This window comes from Silene latifolia, chromosome 5, assembly GCF_048544455.1.
Source record: "Silene latifolia isolate original U9 population chromosome 5, ASM4854445v1, whole genome shotgun sequence".
Lineage (NCBI taxonomy): Eukaryota > Viridiplantae > Streptophyta > Magnoliopsida > Caryophyllales > Caryophyllaceae > Silene > Silene latifolia.
This window is the reverse complement of record NC_133530.1, coordinates 14,267,005-14,287,841: the sequence shown is the minus strand read 5'-3', so window position 1 is coordinate 14,287,841 and position 20,837 is coordinate 14,267,005. Positions and strand designations below refer to the sequence as shown.

The 20,837-nt window shown below is 34.4% G+C and overlaps 2 protein-coding genes and 1 pseudogene across 2 annotated transcripts; all 3 read left to right on the top strand.

Annotated features, from left to right (window-relative positions):
- Positions 1-3,836: 3,836 nt before the first annotated feature.
- On the top strand, positions 3,837-4,864 carry LOC141656793 (jasmonate-induced protein homolog). Its single transcript, XM_074463846.1, has 3 exons — positions 3,837-3,885; positions 4,032-4,364; positions 4,494-4,864. Exons 2-3 carry the CDS (start codon positions 4,038-4,040, stop codon positions 4,617-4,619), a joined length of 453 nt encoding a protein of 150 aa, XP_074319947.1. The 5' UTR covers positions 3,837-3,885; positions 4,032-4,037; the 3' UTR covers positions 4,620-4,864.
- Positions 4,865-7,981: 3,117 nt separating this feature from the next.
- Positions 7,982-11,312, top strand: LOC141656792 (uncharacterized; annotated as a pseudogene).
- Positions 11,313-19,230: 7,918 nt separating this feature from the next.
- LOC141654877 (uncharacterized) lies at positions 19,231-20,556 on the top strand. The gene has a single exon (XM_074461989.1). The coding sequence runs from the start codon at positions 19,231-19,233 to the stop codon at positions 20,554-20,556; it is 1,326 nt and encodes a 441-aa protein (XP_074318090.1).
- Positions 20,557-20,837: the final 281 nt, after the last annotated feature.

Here is a 20,837-nt window from a genome sequence, read left to right as displayed (position 1 = left end):
ACCATTAAATGTTACACGCTTGTCGTAAGATATGGACTACTCACTAGTGACTTAATTTAGTAGGAACAAGGTAAGTCATCTAATACACTTGAACACGTCTAACTCAACAAATTGACAAGCACGGCAGAAGTTTTGATTCTTGCACAAGGACGCCTAGTTATGAGTTTTCTCATTAATTGTATTTTAGTTGCACGAATTTAAGGTAAAACGTTTGAATTAAAAATTATAATGAGCGTTGAGGAAAATCATTAACCCCTAAACGATGACCCGGAAGTTGCTTGATCGACTACTGACCCGACCCAATCACCGATTGGAAATAGGACAACCGGATTAAGGTGTCTAATTAAAATGAATCATACCGAAATCGAATTGAAACGAAATTAGATTTGACCACATATTCTTACTTTAAACCTTTCGTTGTATAAACGAATATCATAGTTTCGGAAAAAGAAAACCCTTCACCTCCTAATTCTTTTCGCCTTCTTATTAAAATTATTGATTTCTAAAAAGATTAGTAACTACAAAATAATATATCAGACTTATGTAAATATAGGAGACAAAATTCTTAACTCTGTTATCAAATTAATATACAGATTTATATAAATGAGAAGAATAACTAAAACCACAGTTTTTATTGTGTACAACCGTCTCACACTATGAGACGACCCTTTATGTAAAAAGATAACCCATTTATTAATGATAATTGAATTAACTTTTTTTTTTTTATAAAAGTGACCGTCTCACGGTGTGAGACTGTCTTATAGTACCATCTTTCGCGAGCGTGTTATGTGACAACATCACAAGTGGATTTTGGGCAAAACACTCAATGAATGAAGTGTTTGGCATTTCGGAATCATATGCCATATGAGTGGATTTACTATTTGTTCCAAAAGGTATTGAATCTACCATGCATTACTACGTGTGTGGATATGTTTTAAGCGTAGATTGGTTGTCAATGGCCATATAGGGAATAAATTCTCCACCAAAATGATAAAAATTCTCGATTAATACGAACAAAAAAAATAAGTATTCTTCTGAAAAGACGCGTCTTAACAGGGCCGTCTCTGAGATTTTAGGGCCCCGTGCGAAAATTTAAATCGGGCCCCTATATAATACTGTTCTAATTATAATTTTACCGATATTGTATAATTTTAAGTTGATATACCTAAACTTTAACCTTTTTTTAATCCCAAATTTTAAAAATCATCTTTTTTTTATGTCATCTTAAAATTTGTTTTGAGGTTATGTGAAAGTCGATTTTCTTTTACCGTTCTCATCTTAAATGATGTTATTGGCTATTCTTGGAGCAACTGGTTTTCATTTCCATTATAAAAGGGGACATATCATATTAACAACATCCAAATGAAAAAAAATTATTTTTAAATTTTTTTTTTTTTTTTTTTTTTTTAGTATTTATTAGTTGAAGACTTGAAGTGAGTATTAATTGGGTGTAAAGGAGTGTGCATAAAAAACAAATTAACATAAAAATAAGGTGGAACAAAGGAGTGTGCATAGAGGATATTGCTCAAATTATTAAATTTCAATATATAACTTTGTCCAAAAAAAATGCCAGTAGTAGGAATCGAGCACGTGATTTAATTGCTACCTCAAAAGTTTCCCAACAATAATACCTCTAGACCACATCACACTATATGTTTGTATCTACCGTCAAAATACTCTTATATAAACTTTCTTTTTTTGTTGGGCTTTCAAAGACCAATTTTGGGCCAAAATTTTGGGGGCCCTGTGCGGTTGCACGGGCCGCACACCCTCAAAGACGGGCCTGCGTCTTAAATGAGTAATAAAATCAAACAACATAAAGTAGAAATATATAACTCACTTAGAGAAACCACGGATTTCGACTATTTTGCTAGTATTCACACTAGCTATTATCTTTGTGTATGAAAATAAGAGTATACCACTTATACGAAATCGGTTGTTCTATTTGATAACCGTCATCAAACGTGGATGTCTTTATACTTTTAAGATATCTACGAAGGTCCTAAAAAGATCCACGTCAAATATATGAAGTCCCATATTGATGGTAGACTTAACTTCTTAGAGTAGTATATTATCTTTGCATGTGTTGTTTGGTTTTTTATATATCAGTTCATCGCGCACACAACATGATTTATGTAACCGTACTTAGAAGAGTTACCAAATTACAAAGACCCCTTAAACACCCCTTCTCTAACAATTATGATCAACTTTAGACCATTGTAAGTCCTATACATGCATTATCGGGGAATCCATTCGTGTGAATCAATTTTGTGTCGCTGGCTGATTTCGGTTTTGTTTTGATTGATACAAAGAAAATTAATTCGGGTATAAGTTTAACCTGGAGTCGCGTTCTTTCGGTTTACTCAACCAAATTTTGAGTTTTACTAGGTGGATTTAGAATGGTCCAGGTCGAATATCCTAATTAAAATCATACAAGCTTTAGCGTGTTATAGTCCAAGTCACCAACACACCACCACAATCCTTTTCCCGAGAGTTATGTTTTACTCTTTTTTCTTAAATTCTAGGGTAACTTATCTGACAAATTTTCAACTCTTTTTTTTATGAACGAAGTTCATTTTATCTTAAAATTGGATTAATATGCTATCCCTCGTAGTCATTTATTTACTTAATTATTTCGTTTATGTGTCTTTCATTTATTTGTTTATCTTTCTTCATTAAAAATATTTATGAAGGGTAATGTGATCATCCTCATTACTTATTGTCCACTTGTCGCTCAAAAATAATGTCCACAAATTATTCAAACTATATCTTCATTATCTTCTGAGTTATCTATTCATATCTTTTTGTATATTTTAATAATTCATGTCCATATAACTTTCACAAATTCTTGTTTGTGACGGCATATATCCGTCACTCTTAAGTGACGGATACCAATTTACCTTACAAAGTACCCACTTTTTCTCTCTCTGCAACACTATTCATGTGGTCCCCTTTCTCCACTAACCCATTTTGTTACCATTTTATCTCACAAAATATCCGCCACAAATGGGAAACCCGTCACAAGGGAGACCAATTGTATAACTTTTCGTAATTCGCTTGTACACAATCTCCATTAATGATTGTTTGTTGCGGCTAGGTTTAGGTCTCTTAGGCTCTTAGCTTTGTTAGTCAAACTTGTATAAATAATGTTGTCATGTACAAATTTTTTTTTTTTTCAAAAATAATCTTTGCATTTCATTAGAAAAGAAAATACATATGCAAAAACTATCACACTATGAAACAAAACAAAATATATCCTGTTAGAAAGAGGATAAAATCGAGCTGTATGCGATAACTAGGAACATAGATGATTTATAAGCCTATGATGATCTTTCTGTTTAGTTTTCATGATCATTCAAATTAATAGCCACCAGCTAGCTATATGAGTTTCCTTTAGACAACAATTTTGCTTTCATGCATGTTCAATGTATTATATATTCAGTTCTTATTGATTCCCAGTTCTATCACAAATAGTCTCCTACTCTTTCCGTGGTCTTTGTGCCAATTTCAAAGGTAGCAAATGATCGGGATGGAGGGATTACCACGTTTAATGATTGCACAACTCTCTGTATTGTACTTACAAAAGTATGTAGAAAATACGGAGTAAGTGTTAGCTATTTAACTTGAGTCCCCATTTTTTTACGATTATCATAAGGTAATCTCTTTAGTCAAAGAAAAGAAATGAAGAATATGATTCTTGTTTAAAGGAGGTGATGGAAAATTCTTACGCTATGGTGTAAATTAGAATAATGAATCTACTTTTTTTTTTATATCCGTTATTGCGCATAAATGTTTCCGAATACTATATAAATAGCTTAGGTGGTAGTATGGTTGGGGCAAGCAAGACGCAACGTTGAAATTATTAACATCTTCACAAATTTCAAGGTATGAAGACTTTTGGTGCATGAAACTAATTATTGTTGTTGTTATTTTTTAAATAAATTACATGCTATTTGGTTTTGTTTTATTACTTTCATTGTTTTGAATGAAACTAAGTGATTAAGATTCTTGTGTAATATGTACCATTAAAGCTCGATATGGCTACGATGCAAGAACAAAATGTCGCGGTTTGCGAGAAGACAGTCAAGCAGCCACAAAATGGTACCCAAGCCACCATGAATAACCAGACCCATTTTGCTATGACCTTAGCTAGATCTCATAACTGGTCAGGCGCTCCGGTTGGCACTTTTCCGGAGAAGATTTTTCCCAATAGCAGTGCCATATTTACCCACTTGAAGGGAAACTTTTTTGGTTCCAAAGCGGCAGTGGTGTATAATGGGAAAAATGCATCAGGAGGGGACTGTTCGTGGGTTTTGGCATGGCATGCACCCGCAGATAACACATCACCTCAGACTCCTAACAGGGTAAATATGAATTATTTTAAACGCACGCACGTAATTCTATTGGTGATGATAAGTTGATTAATCATTTTATTAGGTTGCATTTTATTTTCCTCGGATCATTTTAATTTTTTTTTCTTGGTTTTAACGCAGGTGTATGTTGTATGTGGCGCAAAACAAGTCATTGCCAATCTGACCTTTGATCAAATTCAGCAAAAGTTGGACACTGCATTAACTTTTGACACTTCCACCGACGCGGGCTACCAAGACACGTGCTGACGGCAACATCAGTGACACAGTCCCAGACATTGCTACTCTTATCGCGGACTTTAAACTTATACAGTAAGGTCATGGACCATAGGTGTCCATATATATAAAGTATTGTAATAATAAAGGGTCGAAAAATTACCCTATAATCTATGCCTTCATGTTTGCTTCCGGTGCATGTACACTGGTTGCTAATACTATTACCTATTAAGAAGGTTAAATAAATCAGTAAAGTGAGTAATAATTATGACCATAAACTTCATTTTAGTCTATTTACATTGTCAAATTTGCGAGCCTAGTTACTTGTACAAGAACGCATGAGGATGAGTTTGCGATATTGAAGCCAACACTCGTTTATAGCCTTAAACTAATTGACTGGCTTTAAATAATGGCCCCCTTTGAGACTACAAGTATAGAAATTTGTGGCCTACTAATAATTTTTTCGTAGAAGTTAAAAAAAAAAAAAACAATTTCCGCAATTTTTTATTTATTCATAATCTCAACATCTATAGTGTTTCAAACCACAATATATGAATAAGAGCATGTACTCATGGGACAAATAGTAGCTAGGGCCGAAATTTATCATCAATTTCGTTTAATGTTTTACCAATCTTCCTCCATAGAGACATAACTATTGATGTAGTGTTCCATGCAACAAACTTCAAAGAGCAATATTAATATCAATATATTTCTACATATGTCACTAATAGTAAGTTAAAGTAGCTAATTCCAACAAAATTAAATGCATATTGGGAACCAACCCTAAAATAAATGTTGACTAATTGTAAATATGATATTATATTTATTATGCATTGACATCTAATATGACATTAATTAACAAGCAAATATTACATAATGATTTTAAAAATAGAATCCTTTCAAAAATAATGTTGACTAATTTTTCACTCTTGCCTAGGCCATGGCCAAGCGGACCTGGGAAGAGCTCCGTCTCCGAGGAGATATGGCCTCTGTTATAGCTATTTCATTTTGAATGGATGAGTTTACTCATTACTCAGCTCTTTTAGTTGATAGCTAAACTCATACTTATGTTGTAGGTGTTCATGCCATGATCAAGGCTAATTTCCTTTCTTGTACAAAGTTTGCTAAAGCAAAATTTATTTTTGGGCATACCATTAAATGTTACACGCTTGTCGTAAGATATGGACTACTCACTAGTGACTTAATTTAGTAGGAACAAGGTAAGTCATCTAATACACTTGAACACGTCTAACTCAACAAATTGACAAGCACGGCAGAAGTTTTGATTCTTGCACAAGGACGCCTAGTTATGAGTTTTCTCATTAATTGTATTTTAGTTGCACGAATTTAAGGTAAAACGTTTGAATTAAAAATTATAATGAGCGTTGAGGAAAATCATTAACCCCTAAACGATGACCCGGAAGTTGCTTGATCGACTACTGACCCGACCCAATCACCGATTGGAAATAGGACAACCGGATTAAGGTGTCTAATTAAAATGAATCATACCGAAATCGAATTGAAACGAAATTAGATTTGACCACATATTCTTACTTTAAACCTTTCGTTGTATAAACGAATATCATAGTTTCGGAAAAAGAAAACCCTTCACCTCCTAATTCTTTTCGCCTTCTTATTAAAATTATTGATTTCTAAAAAGATTAGTAACTACAAAATAATATATCAGATTTATGTAAATATAGGAGACAAAATTCTTAACTCTGTTATCAAATTAATATACAGATTTATATAAATGAGAAGAATAACTAAAACCACAGTTTTTATTGTGTACAACCGTCTCACACTATGAGACGACCCCTTTATGTAAAAAGATAACCCGTTTATTAATGATAATTGAATTAACTTTTTTTTTTTTATAAAAGTGACCGTCTCACGGTGTGAGACTGTCTTATAGTACCATCTTTCGCGAGCGTGTTATGTGACAACATCACAAGTGGATTTTGGGCAAAACACTCAATGAATGAAGTGTTTGGCATTTCGGAATCATATGCCATATGAGTGGATTTACTATTTGTTCCAAAAGGTATTGAATCTACCATGCATTACTACGTGTGTGGATATGTTTTAAGCGTAGATTGGTTGTCAATGGCCATATAGGGAATAAATTCTCCACCAAAATGATAAAAATTCTCGATTAATACGAACAAAAAAAATAAGTATTCTTCTGAAAAGACGCGTCTTAAATGAGTAATAAAATCAAACAACATAAAGTAGAAATATATAACTCACTTAGAGAAACCACGGATTTCGACTATTTTGCTAGTATTCACACTAGCTATTATCTTTGTGTATGAAAATAAGAGTATACCACTTATACGAAATCGGTTGTTCTATTTGATAACCGTCATCAAACGTGGATGTCTTTATACTTTTAAGATATCTACGAAGGTCCTAAAAAGATCCACGTCAAATATATGAAGTCCCATATTGATGGTAGACTTAACTTCTTAGTGTAGTATATTATCTTTGCATGTGTTGTTTGGTTTTTTATATATCACCATCGCGCACACAACATGATTTATGTAACCGTACTTAGAAGAGTTACCAAATTACAAAGACCCCTTAAACACCCCTTAACTAACAATTATGATCAACTTTAGACCATTGTAAGTCCTATACATGCATTATCGGGGAATCCATTCGTGTGAATCAATTTTGTGTCGCTGGCTGATTTCGGTTTTGTTTTGATTGATACAAAGAAAATTAATTCGGGTATAAGTTTAACCTGGAGTCGCGTCCTTTCGGTTTACTCAACCAAATTTTGAGTTTTACTAGGTGGATTTAGAATGGTCCAGGTCGAATATCCTAATTAAAATCATACAAGCTTTAGCGTGTTATAGTCCAAGTCACCAACACACCACCACAATCCTTTTCCCGAGAGTTATGTTTTACTCTTTTTTCTTAAATTCTAGGGTAACTTATCTGACAAATTTTCAACTCTTTTTTTTATGAACGAAGTTCATTTTATCTTAAAATTGGATTAATATGCTATCCCTCGTAGACATTTATTTACTTAATTATTTCGTTTATGTGTCTTTCATTTATTTGTTTATCTTTCTTCATTAAAAATATTTATGAAGGGTAATGTGATCATCCTCATTACTTATTGTCCACTTGTCGCTCAAAAATAATGTCCACAAATCAGTGGCGTCTAAGGCCCAGGGCAGCCCAGGGCGGTCGAACCGGGCCTCCAAATTTTAGGCCCAAGTTCGTTGTCCAGTCCATCACCATTTGATAAAAAAAAAAAAAAAAAAAGAAACTAAACTAATTGAGCGTTGGAACATACGGGAGTCAACTACACTCCTAATTTTCTTCCCCAATTTCCTAATTTATCTCCTTCCCAATTATTTCATTCCCAAAATCCCAATTCTGATATCTCGTTCCCGATTTCCACTCAACAGATTCCCAAAATAATCAATCAAGCGTTATAATCAATCAAACGTTCATAAAATCTCTGATTTCTGATTATATATATCTTGATTCTTCACAAAATTATGACACAAATTTACAATCAATTATTCTCATCTCCCAATTTTTCCTTCGATCGGATTAACCACTGGATTAAAGATCAATCTGTTACTATTTTTGACAGAAAGCATCCGTTGTTCATCAGTTTCAAGTTGCCGACAAGGTATAAATTCTTCTCTAATATTAGTTTGTAAATTGTAATTCATAACTATTTTGTTTAATTATTATTTCGTTATATGGGTCTGATTCAGACCGTCTGATGTCTGAAAAATTTATTGATGGCGACGCCGCGACGGAGTTCGGATATGTGACCGCGATGGCGAGATCTGCTCGACTGCTCCCCATTAACATTTGGTTAATTGTTTGTATTTTATTGAAGGTTTTCGGCTTTTGGAATTTTTTTTCATGGAAATTGATTCAAACGGAGGAGCATAGAACACTTGTACATCAATTTCAAGTCTACTGTATCAGGTTGTTTCTTTCCCTTCTACCAATTTTTAACATGCCACCGAGAATAAGAAAGTTTGATTCGGGTTCTGAAAAACGTAAAAAAAGGAAGCGAATAGAAGAGTTAACTCGATCCCAAACCGGAGCCCTTGATAAATTTTTTGTGAAAGAGACTAGTATTGCGGCTGAAAATTGTGTTGATGGTGATGATTTGGTGATTGTTAATGAAAATGCTGCAAATTGTGCCCCCAAAGACGACTATGTGATTGTTAATGATAATAATGTTAATGAGGATGATACTAATAATAGTAATGATGGTGATTATAATGAAAATAATACTGAAAATAATGATGATAATAGTAACAATAAAAATGACGATGTTATTGTAGAGGAAGTCCTTGATGGTAAAAATGATGATGTTAATGTGGAGGAAGTCCTTAATACAAATGCTGATAATGTTGAGAATGTGTTCGATATTTTTGATCCGAGAAATTGGAATGTGCTTGACACTAATATGATCAGTATTTTAGCCGATAAAGGTCCTCAAAGAGATTTATCATTTGAAAAAGGTCCCAAGGATTATCGGTCTAGACAATTTTCACAACATGGTTCACTAGAGTTTTGTCAAATGGGGAGAAGTGTGATAGGGATTGGCTCGTATATTCAAAGGAGCTTGATAAAGTATTTTGTTTTTGTTGTAAAATATTTAGAAAAGGTGCGGCTAGAGGTCAATTAGCTAATGAGGGTTTTGGGCATTGGTCTCACCTTAGTGATAGACTTAAGGAGCACGAAAACGGTGTTGAACATATTACTAATATGACTGCTTGGTATGATTTACGTGAACGAGTTAAAAAGAATAAAACAATTGATAAAGTGGCTAAAAAGAAAATGAAAAAAGAGAAAGATCATTGGAAAAATTTATTGCAAAGAGTTATATATGTGGTGGAATTTCTAGCAAAGCATAACTTACCCTTCCGCGGTAAAAAACAAAGATTATATCAAAAAAATAATGGTAATTTTTTAGGTTTAATTGAAATGTTAGCGAAGTTTGACCCTATTATTCAAGAGCATGTTCTTCATATAACTAATGATAAGATTCATTTTCATTATCTTGGTCATAATATTCAAAACGAATTGATACTTCTTATTGCTTCAATTATTAAGGCTGAAATTATTAAAAATGTTAAAGAAGCAAAGTATTTTTCTCATATTCTTGATTGTACTCCTGATATTAGTCATCAAGAGCAAATGTCATTGATTTTGAGATATGTTGATGTGTCTTCTAATTCTATTTGTGTTCAAGAGTCTTTTTTAGGATTTTTGAATGTAGACGATACTACTGGTCAAGGTCTTTTTAATGTTTTATTAAATGAGCTCAAATCACTTGACCTTGATGTTGATAATGTGAGAGGACAAAGTTACGATAATGGCTCAAATATGAAAGGTAAACACCAAGGGGTACAAAAAAAACTTTTAGATATAAATTGTCGAGCATTTTTTACTCCTTGTGGTTCTCATAGTCTCAACTTAACATTATGTGATATTGCGAATAGTTGTGGTAAGGCAAAAGATTTTTTCGGAGTCATTCAAAGAATATATACTATTTTTGCAAATTCAACAAAAAGATGGAAAATTTTGTTAGAAAATGTACCCGATCTTACTCTAAAACCCTTATCATCTACTCGTTGGGAAAGTCGTGTTGAAAGTGTTAAAGCTATAAGATTTCAAATTGCGGAGGTACGCGAAGCTTTACTTCAAGTAGGAGAAACGGACAATGATTCTAAGATAAGGAGTGAAGCTAGATCCTTGGCAAAAAATGAACTTGGCGATTTTGAGTTTTTGGTAGCATTGGTCATTTGGTATGAAATATTGTTTAGAGTTAATTATGTTAGCAAAAGTTTACAATCACATAATATGGTTCTTGATATAGCAATTGAAGATATTAGGAAATTGATTTTGTTTTTTGAAGAATATAGAGAATCTGGATTTTTGGATGCTTTAAGTGTCGCTAAAAACATTGCCATTGAATTGAATGTGGATCCGATATTTCCGAAAAGACGAGAAATTAGAAGGAAAAAACATTTTGATGAAAATCAAGCTAGCTCATCCGACGAGGTTCCCAAACTACCGAGGAATCATTTAGAGTGAATTATTTCTTATATATTGTTGATCGTGCTATTGGTTCACTTGATAAAAGATTTGAGCAATATCAAGAGTTTCAAAATATTTTTGGATTTTTGTTCACTTCTAGTCATTTGCATTCATTAGATAACGAAACCTTGAATTCTAAATGTAATAATCTTCAAAAGGCTCTTACTAATGGCGAACAATTTGATATTAATGGAAATGATCTTTCTATGGAGTTAAAGTTGCTCAAGGATATTTTGCCTGATAAAGAGATGAAAGCCACTGATATCTTAGATTTTTTGAAACTTAAATGTTATTTCCCTAATGCATTTATTGTGTATCGAATTTTGTTGACTATACCTGTGACAGTTGCATCTGCGGAAAGGAGTTTCTCAAAGTTGAAGTTGTTGAAATCTTATTTACGCTCCACAATGTTGCAAGAAAGACTTAATGGATTAGCATTGATAGCCATAGAGAAAGATTTGTTGAAGAAGGTTGATTATGAGCATCTGATTGATATATTTTCTTCAAGAAAAGCTCGCAGGAGGCTACTTTTCAAGTGATTATTTTATATACGTAGTTTTGAATGAATAAATGATGTAATCCAAGTTTTCTTATGTACTTTTACGTGTTAAGCATATGAAAAATAAACAGTTTGTTCACTTTTTAGGGCCTCATTTTGTTTTTCCGCACTGGGCCTACAATTCTTTTGAGACGCCCCTGCCACAAATTATTCAAACTATATCTTCATTATCTTCTGAGTTATCTATTCATATCTTTTTGTATATTTTAATAATTCATGTCCATATAACTTTCACAAATTCTTGTTTGTGACAGCATATATCCGTCACTCTTAAGTGACGGATACCATTTTACCTTACAAAGTACCCACTTTTTCTCTCTCTGCAACACTATTCATGTGGTCCCCTTTCTCCACTAACCCATTTTGTTACCATTTTATCTCACAAAATATCCGCCACAAATGGGAAACCCGTCACAAGGGAGACCAATTGTATAACTTTTCGTAATTCGCTTGTACACAATCTCCATTAATGATTGTTTGTTGCGGCTAGGTTTAGGTCTCTTAGGCTCTTAGCTTTGTTAGTCAAACTTGTATAAATAATGTTGTCATGTACAAATTTTTTTTTTTTCAAAAATAATCTTTGCATTTCATTAGAAAAGAAAATACATATGCAAAAACTATCACACTATGAAACAAAACAAAATATATCCTGTTAGAAAGAGGATAAAATCGAGTCAGTATGCGATAACTAGGAACATAGATGATTTATAAGCCTATGATGATCTTTCTGTTTAGTTTTCATGATCATTCAAATTAATAGCCACCAGCTAGCTATATGAGTTTCCTTTAGACAACAATTTTGCTTTCATGCATGTTCAATGTATTATATATTCAGTTCTTATTGATTCCCTGTTCTATCACAAATAGTCTCCTACTCTTTCCGTGGTCTTTGTGCCAATTTCAAAGGTAGCAAATGATCGGGATGGAGGGATTACCACGTTTAATGATTGCACAACTCTCTGTATTGTACTTACAAAAGTATGTAGAAAATACGGAGTAAGTGTTAGCTATTTAACTTGAGTCCCCATTTTTTTACGATTATCATAAGGTAGTCTCTTTAGTCAAAGAAAAGAAATGAAGAATATGATTCTTGTTTAAAGGAGGTGATGGAAAATTCTTACGCTATGGTGTAAATTAGAATAATGAATCTACTTTTTTTTTATATCCGTTATTGCGCATAAATGTTTCCGAATACTATATAAATAGCTTAGGTGGTAGTATGGTTGGGGCAAGCAAGACGCAACGTTGAAATTATTAACATCTTCACAAATTTCAAGGTATGAAGACTTTTGGTGCATGAAACTAATTATTGTTGTTGTTATTTTTTAAATAAATTACATGCTATTTGGTTTTGTTTTATTACTTTCATTGTTTTGAATGAAACTAAGTGATTAAGATTCTTGTGTAATATGTACCATTAAAGCTCGATATGGCTACGATGCAAGAACAAAATGTCGCGGTTTGCGAGAAGACAAATAAGCAGCCACAAAATGGTACCCAAGCCACCATGAATAACTGCACCCATTTTGCTATGACCTTAGCTAGATCTCATAACTGGTCAAAGCGCTCCGGTTGGCACTTTTCCGGAGAAGATTTTTCCCAATAGCAGTGCCATATTTACCCACTTGAAGGGAAACTTTTTTGGTTCCAAAGCGGCAGTGGTGTATAATGGGAAAAATGCATCAGGAGGGGACTGTTCGTGGGTTTTGGCATGGCATGCACCCGCAGATAACACATCACCTCAGACTCCTAACAGGGTAAATATGAATTATTTTAAACGCACGCACGTAATTCTATTGGTGATGATAAGTTGATTAATCATTTTATTAGGTTGCATTTTATTTTCCTCGGATCATTTTAATTTTTTTTTCTTGGTTTTAACGCAGGTGTATGTTGTATGTGGCGCAAAACAAGTCATTGCCAATCGACCTTTGATCAAATTCAAAAAAAGTTGGACACCGCATTAACTTTTGACACTTCCACCGACGCGCTACCAAGACACGTCTTGACGGCAACAACATGACACAAAGTCCAGGACATTGCTACTCTTATCGCGGACTTTAAACTTATACAAGAAGGTCATGGACCATAGGTGTCCATATATATAAAGTATTGTAATAATAAAGGGTCGAAAAATTACCCTATAATCTATGCCTTCATGTTTGCTTCCGGTGCATGTACACTGGTTGCTAATACTATTACCTATTAAGAAGGTTAAATAAATCAGTAAAGTGAGTAATAATTATGACCATAAACTTCATTTTAGTCTATTTACATTGTCAAATTTGCGAGCCTAGTTACTTGTACAAGAACGCATGAGGATGAGTTTGCGATATTGAAGCCAACACTCGTTTATAGCCTTAAACTAATTGACTGGATTTAAATAATGGCCCCCTTTGAGACTACAAGTATAGAAATTTGTGGCCTACTAATAATTTTTTCGTAGAAGTTAAAAAAAAAAAACAATTTCCGCAATTTTTTATTTATTCATAATCTCAACATCTATAGTGTTTCAAACCACAATATATGAATAAGAGCATGTACTCATGGGACAAATAGTAGCTAGGGCCGAAATTTATCATCAATTTCGTTCAATGTTTTACCAATCTTCCTCCATAGAGACATAACTATTGATGTAGTGTTCCATGTAACAAACTTCAATGAGCAATATTAATGTCAATATATTTCTACATATGTCACTAATAGCAAGTTAAAGTAGCTAATTCCAAGAAAATTAAATGCATATTGGGAACCAACCCTAAAATAAATGTTGACTAATTGTAAATATGATATTATATTTATTATGCATTGACATCTAATATGACATTAATTAACAAGCAAATATTACATAATGATTTTAAAAATAGAATCCTTTCAAAAATAATGTTGACTAATTTTTCACTCTTGCCTAGGCCTGGCCAAGCGGACCTGGGAAGAGCTCCGTCTCCGAGGAGATATGGCCTCTGTTATAGCTATTTCATTTTGAATGGATGAGTTTACTCATTACTCAGCTCTTTTAGTTGATAGCTAAACTCATACTTATGTTGTAGGTGTTCATGCCATGATCAAGGCTAATTTCCTTTCTTGTACAAAGTTTGCTAAAGCAAAATTTATTTTTGGGCATACCATTAAATGTTACACGCTTGTCGTAAGATATGGACTACTCACTAGTGACTTAATTTAGTAGGAACAAGGTAAGTCATCTAATACACTTGAACACGTCTAACTCAACAAATTGACAAGCACGGCAGAAGTTTTGATTATTGCACAAGGACGCCTAGTTATGAGTTTTCTCATTAATTGTATTTTAGTTGCACGAATTTAAGGTAAAACGTTTGAATTAAAAATTATAATGAGCGTTGAGGAAAATCATTAACCCCTAAACGATGACCCGGAAGTTGCTTGATCAACTACTGACCCGACCCAATCACCGATTGGAAATAGGACAACCGGATTAAGGTGTCTAATTAAAATGAATCATACCGAAATCGAATTGAAACGAAATTAGATTTGACCACATATTCTTACTTTAAACCTTTCGTTGTATAAACGAATATCATAGTTTCGGAAAAAGAAAACCCTTCACCTCCTAATTCTTTTCGCCTTCTTATTAAAATTATTGATTTCTAAAAAGATTAGTAACTACAAAATAATATATCAGATTTATGTAAATATAGGAGACAAAATTCTTAACTCTGTTATCAAATTAATATACGATTTATATAAATGAGTAGAATAACTAAAACCACAGCTTTTATTGTGTAAACCGTCTCACACTATGAGACGGCCCCTTTATGTAAAAAGATAACCCGTTTATTAATGATAATTGAATTAACTTTTTTTTTTATAAAGTGACCGCTCACGGTGTGAGAGACTGTCTTATAGTACCATCTCTCGCGAGCGTGTTATGTGACAACATCACAAGTGGATTTTGGGCAAAACACTCAATGAATGAAGTGTTTGTCATTTCGGAATCATATGCCATATGAGTGGATTTACTATTTGTTCTAAAAGGTATTGAATCTACCATGCATTACTACGTGTGTGGATATGTTTTAAGCGTAGATTGGTTGTCAATGGCCATATAGGGAATAAATTCTCCACCAAAATGATAAAAATTCTCGATTAATACGAACAAAAAAAGTAAGTATTCTTCTGAAAAGACGCGTCTTAAATGAGTAATAAAATCAAACAACATAAAGTAGAAATATATAACTCACTTAGAGAAACCACGGATTTCGACTATTTTGCTAGTATTCACACTAGCTATTATCTTTGTGTATGAAAATAAGGGTATACCACTTATACGAAATCGGTTGTTCTATTTGATAACCGTCATCAAACGTGGATGTCTTTATACCTTTAAGATATCTACGAAGGTCCTAAAAAGATCCACGTCAAATATATGAAGTCCCATATTGATGGTAGACTTAACTTCTTAGAGTAGTATATTATCTTTGCATGTGTTGTTTGGTTTTTTATATATCAGTTCATCGCGCACACAACATGATTTATGTAACCGTACTTAGAGGAGTTACCAAATTACAAAGATCCCTTAAACACCTCTTAACTAACAATTATGATCAACTTTAGACCATTGTAAGTCCTATACATGCATTATCGGGAATCCATTCGTGTGAATCAATTTTGTGTCGTCATGATTTCGGTTTTGTTTTGATTGATACAAAGAAAATTAATTAAGGTATAAGTTTAACCCGAGTCGCGTCCTTTCGGTTTACTCAACCAAATTTTGAGTTTTACTAGGTGGATTTAGAATGGTCCAGGTCGAATATCCTAATTAAAATCATACAAGCTTTAGCGTGTTATAGTCCAAGTCACCAACACACCACCACAATCCTTTTCCCGAGAGTTATGTTTTACTCTTTTTTCTTAAATTCTAGGGTAACTTATCTAACAAATTTTCAACTCTTTTTTTTATGAACGAAGTTCATTTTATCTTAAAATTGGATTAATATGCTATCCGTCGTAGTCATTTATTTACTTAATTATTTCGTTTATGTGTCTTTTATTTATTTGTTTATCTTTCTTCATTAAAAATATTTATGAAGGGTAATGTGATCATCCTCATTACTTATTGTCCACTTGTCGCTCAAAAATAATGTCCACAAATTATTCAAACTATATCTTCATTATCTTCTGAGTTATCTATTCATATCTTTTTGTATATTTTAATAATTCATGTCCATATAACTTTTCGTAATTCGCTTGTACACAATCTCCATTAATGATTGTTTGTTGCGGCTAGGTTTAGGTCTCTTAGGCTCTTAGCTTTGTTAGTCAAACTTGTATAAATAATGTTGTCATGTACAATTTTTTTTTTCAAAAATAATCTTTGCATTTCATTAGAAAAGAAAATACATATGCAAAAACTATCACACTATGAAACAAAACAAAATATATCCTGTTAGAAAGAGGATAAAATCGAGTCAGTATGCGATAACTAGGAACATAGATGATTTATAAGCCTATGATGATCTTTCTGTTTAGTTTTCATGATCATTCAAATTAATAGCCACCAGCTAGCTATATGAGTTTCCTTTAGACAACAATTTTGCTTTCATGCATGTTCAATGTATTATATATTCAGTTCTTATTGATTCCCTGTTCTATCACAAATAGTCTCCTACTCTTTCCGTGGTCTTTGCGCCAATTTCAAAGGTAGCAAATGATCGGGATGGAGGGATTACCACGTTTAATGATTGCACAACTCTCTGTATTGTACTTACAAAAGTATGTAGAAAATACGGAGTTAGTGTTAGCTATTTAACTTGAGTCCCCATTTTTTTACGATTATCATAAGGTAGTCTCTTTAGTCAAAGAAAAGAAATGAAGAATATGATTCTTGTTTAAAGGAGGTGATGGAAAATTCTTACGCTATGGTGTAAATTAGAATAATGAATCTACTTTTTTTTTTATATCCGTTATTGCGCATAAATGTTTCCGAATACTATATAAATAGCTTAGGTGGTAGTATGGTTGGGGCAAGCAAGACGCAACGTTGAAATTATTAACATCTTCACAAATTTCAAGGTATGAAGACTTTTGGTGCATGAAACTAATTATTGTTGTTGTTATTTTTTAAATAAATTACATGCTATTTGGTTTTGTTTTATTACTTTCATTGTTTTGAATGAAACTAAGTGATTAAGATTCTTGTGTAATATGTACCATTAAAGCTCGATATGGCTACGATGCAAGAACAAAATGTCGCGGTTTGCGAGAAGACAGTCAAGCAGCCACAAAATGGTACCCAAGCCACCATGAATAACCAGACCCATTTTGCTATGACCTTAGCTAGATCTCATAACTGGTCAGGCGCTCCGGTTGGCACTTTTCCGGAGAAGATTTTTCCCAATAGCAAGCCATATTTACCCACTTGAAGGGAAACTTTTTTGGTTCCAAAGCGGCAGTGGTGTATAATGGGAAAAATGCATCGAGAGGGGACTGTCGTGGGTTTTGGCATGGCATGCACCCGCAGATAACACATCACCTCAGACTCCTAACAGGGTAAATATGAATTATTTTAAACGCACGCACGTAATTCTATTGGTGATGATAAGTTGATTAATCATTTTATTAGGTTGCATTTTATTTTCCTCGGATCATTTTAATTTTTTTTCTTGGTTTTAACGCAGGTGTATGTTGTATGTGGCGCAAAACAAGTCATTGCCAATCTGACCTTTGATCAAATTCAAGAAAAGTTGGACACCGCATTAACTTTTGACACTTCCACCGACGCGCTACCAAGACACGTCTTTGACGGCAACATCAGGTGACACACCCCGGACATTGCTACTCTTATCGCGGACTTTAAACTTATACAGTAAGGTCATGGACCATAGGTGTCCATATATATAAAGTATTGTAATAATAAAGGGTCGAAAAATTACCCTATAATCTATGCCTTCATGTTTGCTTCCGGTGCATGTACACTGGTTGCTAATACTATTACCTATTAAGAAGGTTAAATAAATCAAGAAAGTGAGTAATAATTATGACCATAAACTTCATTTTAGTCTATTTACATTGTCAAATTTGCGAGCCTAGTTACTTGTACAAGAACGCATGAGGATGAGTTTATATATTGAAGCCAACACTCGTTTATAGCCTTAAACTAATTGACTGGCTTTAAATAATGGCCCCCTTTGAGACTACAAGTATAGAAATTTGTGGCCTACTAATAATTTTTTCGTAGAAGTTAAAAAAAAAAAACAATTTCCGCAATTTTTTATTTATTCATAATCTCAACATCTATAGTGTTTCAAACCACAATATATGAATAAGAGCATGTACTCATGGGACAAATAGTAGCTAGGGCCGAAATTTATCATCAATTTCGTTTAATGTTTTACCAATCTTCCTCCATAGAGACATAACTATTGATGTAGTGTTCCATGTAACAAACTTCAATGAGCAATATTAATATCAATATATTTCTACATATGTCACTAATAGCAAGTTAAAGTAGCTAATTCCAACAAAATTAAATGCATATTGGGAACCAACCCTAAAATAAATGTTGACTAATTGTAAATATGATATTATATTTATTATGCATTGACATCTAATATGACATTAATTAACAAGCAAATATTACATAATGATTTTAAAAATAGAATCCTTTCAAAAATAATGTTGACTAATTTTTCACTCTTGCCTAGGCCATGGCCAAGCGGACCTGGGAAGAGCTCCGTCTCCGAGGAGATATGGCCTCTGATAGAATAAGTAATTATTATGTAAATTGTAATTATTTATTTACTGATGTAGTTACCTAGTTTAGTGGTATTTGTTACCTAGTTTAGTGTAACCTAGTCCTTAATTGTAGCTTAGCAATATTGTATTTATACCCAAAGTTTAATCAATAGAAGGCAACCATTAATCTCCTTTATGGTATCAGGTTTCTAGGTTAATCCTACCGAAATCGCTTCCGCTAATCTTTCTTCTTCTTCTCCCATTCCCGACATCACGTCACCCTCAATGGCCCCTGAAGCAAAGTCGACTTTTCACCCGGCTCTTGCAGTGAACAATATCACGAATCACATTCCTATCAAACTCGGAATGGATAACGATCAATACCCTCTTTGGGTGGCATTGTTCACAAATCATGCCAAATCCAATCGAGTGCTTCACCATATAGTCGAACCTAAGGTCGCCGTCACCGGCCCTGTCACGAACGACGAAAAGGAGTTGTGGGAAACGCTCGATGCCACGGTGTTGCAATGGATCTACTCCACCATCACCACCGAACTCTTGGAGACTATCATCGAAGCCGAGTCTACGGCTATGGAGGCTTGGCAACGTATTGCTGATATTTTCCAAGACAACGCGAATTCCAGGGCGGTTACGCTCGAGCAGGAATTTTCGCACGTCGAAATGGCGGATTTTTCCTCTGTTTCGGCATACTGTCAAAGGCTCAAATCTTTGGCGGACCAACTGAAGAATGTCGGATCTCCCGTATCTGATAATCGTCTGGTTCTTCAATTGGTTTCCGGTCTATCTCCGGCATATCATAATGTAGGGACTATAATTCGACAAAAGTCCCCTCTACCTGCCTTCTATCGTGCTCGATCCATGTTGACGCTCGAAGAGGCAGGGCTTGCTAAACAGGCTGCTACGACTTCATCGGAGGCTCTTTATGCTCGTGGTGGAGTTGATAGCGATAATGGAGGGCAATCGTCGAAGGGTTCTGGATCTGGGAACGGCAAGGGTGGCCGCGACAATGGTTCTGGTGGGAAGAAAAAGGGCAAAGGCGGGAAAGGCGGCAAGGGACAATCTACTCCAGCCGCTGCTCCAGCCACTTCGACTCCTGCCGCACCACAACAGTGGTCAGGAGGATACGGGCCGTGGCAGTGGCCGTCGGCTCCTTGGGGTTATCCACCTTGTCCGTATCCGTCTAGCCCGTGGGTTATGCGACCCACTTATACACCTCGGCCTCAGCAAGGGATCTTGGGTCCTCGTCCTCAGGCGTATGTAGCTGCTGATGGATCACAACCGTCTCAAACTGACATTGAGGCGGCCATGTATACTCTCGGACTCACCCCACCCGAACCATGGGTCATGGACACGGGTGCTACGTCTCATATGACGGCGAATCCAGGTATTCTATCGTCTTTTATTAATTCGAGCTTTAATAATGGCATTGTAGTCGGAAATGGTCACTCAATCCCGATTCGTGGTCACGGTCACACTTCCTTAAACAAACCACACCCTCCTTTCATCTTAAAAAACGTCCTAGTTGCCCCCAAATTAGTCAAAAACTTAATTTCCGTTAGAAAATTCACCACCGATAATATGGTCGATTGAATTTGACCCTTTTTTTTCTTCGTGAAGGATCTACGGACGGGGACTCGTCTAATGAGGTGTGAGAGTAGGGGTGGTCTTTATCCTGTGTCGTCCATCACGAAGTCAGCCGCGCATTTTTCGACTTTTGCAGCTTTAGCTCCGTCCGAATGGCACAATCGCTTAGGTCATCCGGGCAGTCCTATTATTTCTGTTCTTAGGCAAAATAAATTCATAGATTGTAATTCGAATTCTCTAAATCGCTTTTGTCAATCTTGTCCGCTTGGAAAACATGTTCGATTACC

Bases quoted from the DNA above. Each gene is read 5' to 3' on its own strand.
- LOC141656793 (XM_074463846.1), top strand. From the start codon at position 4,038: ATGGCTACGATGCAAGAACAAAATGTCGCGGTTTGCGAGAAGACAGTC. The intron at 4,365-4,493 runs GTAAATATGAAT...GTTTTAACGCAG, and splicing joins CACCTCAGACTCCTAACAGG to GTGTATGTTGTATGTGGCGC.
- LOC141654877 (XM_074461989.1), top strand. From the start codon at position 19,231: ATGGCCCCTGAAGCAAAGTCGACTTTTCACCCGGCTCTTGCAGTGAAC.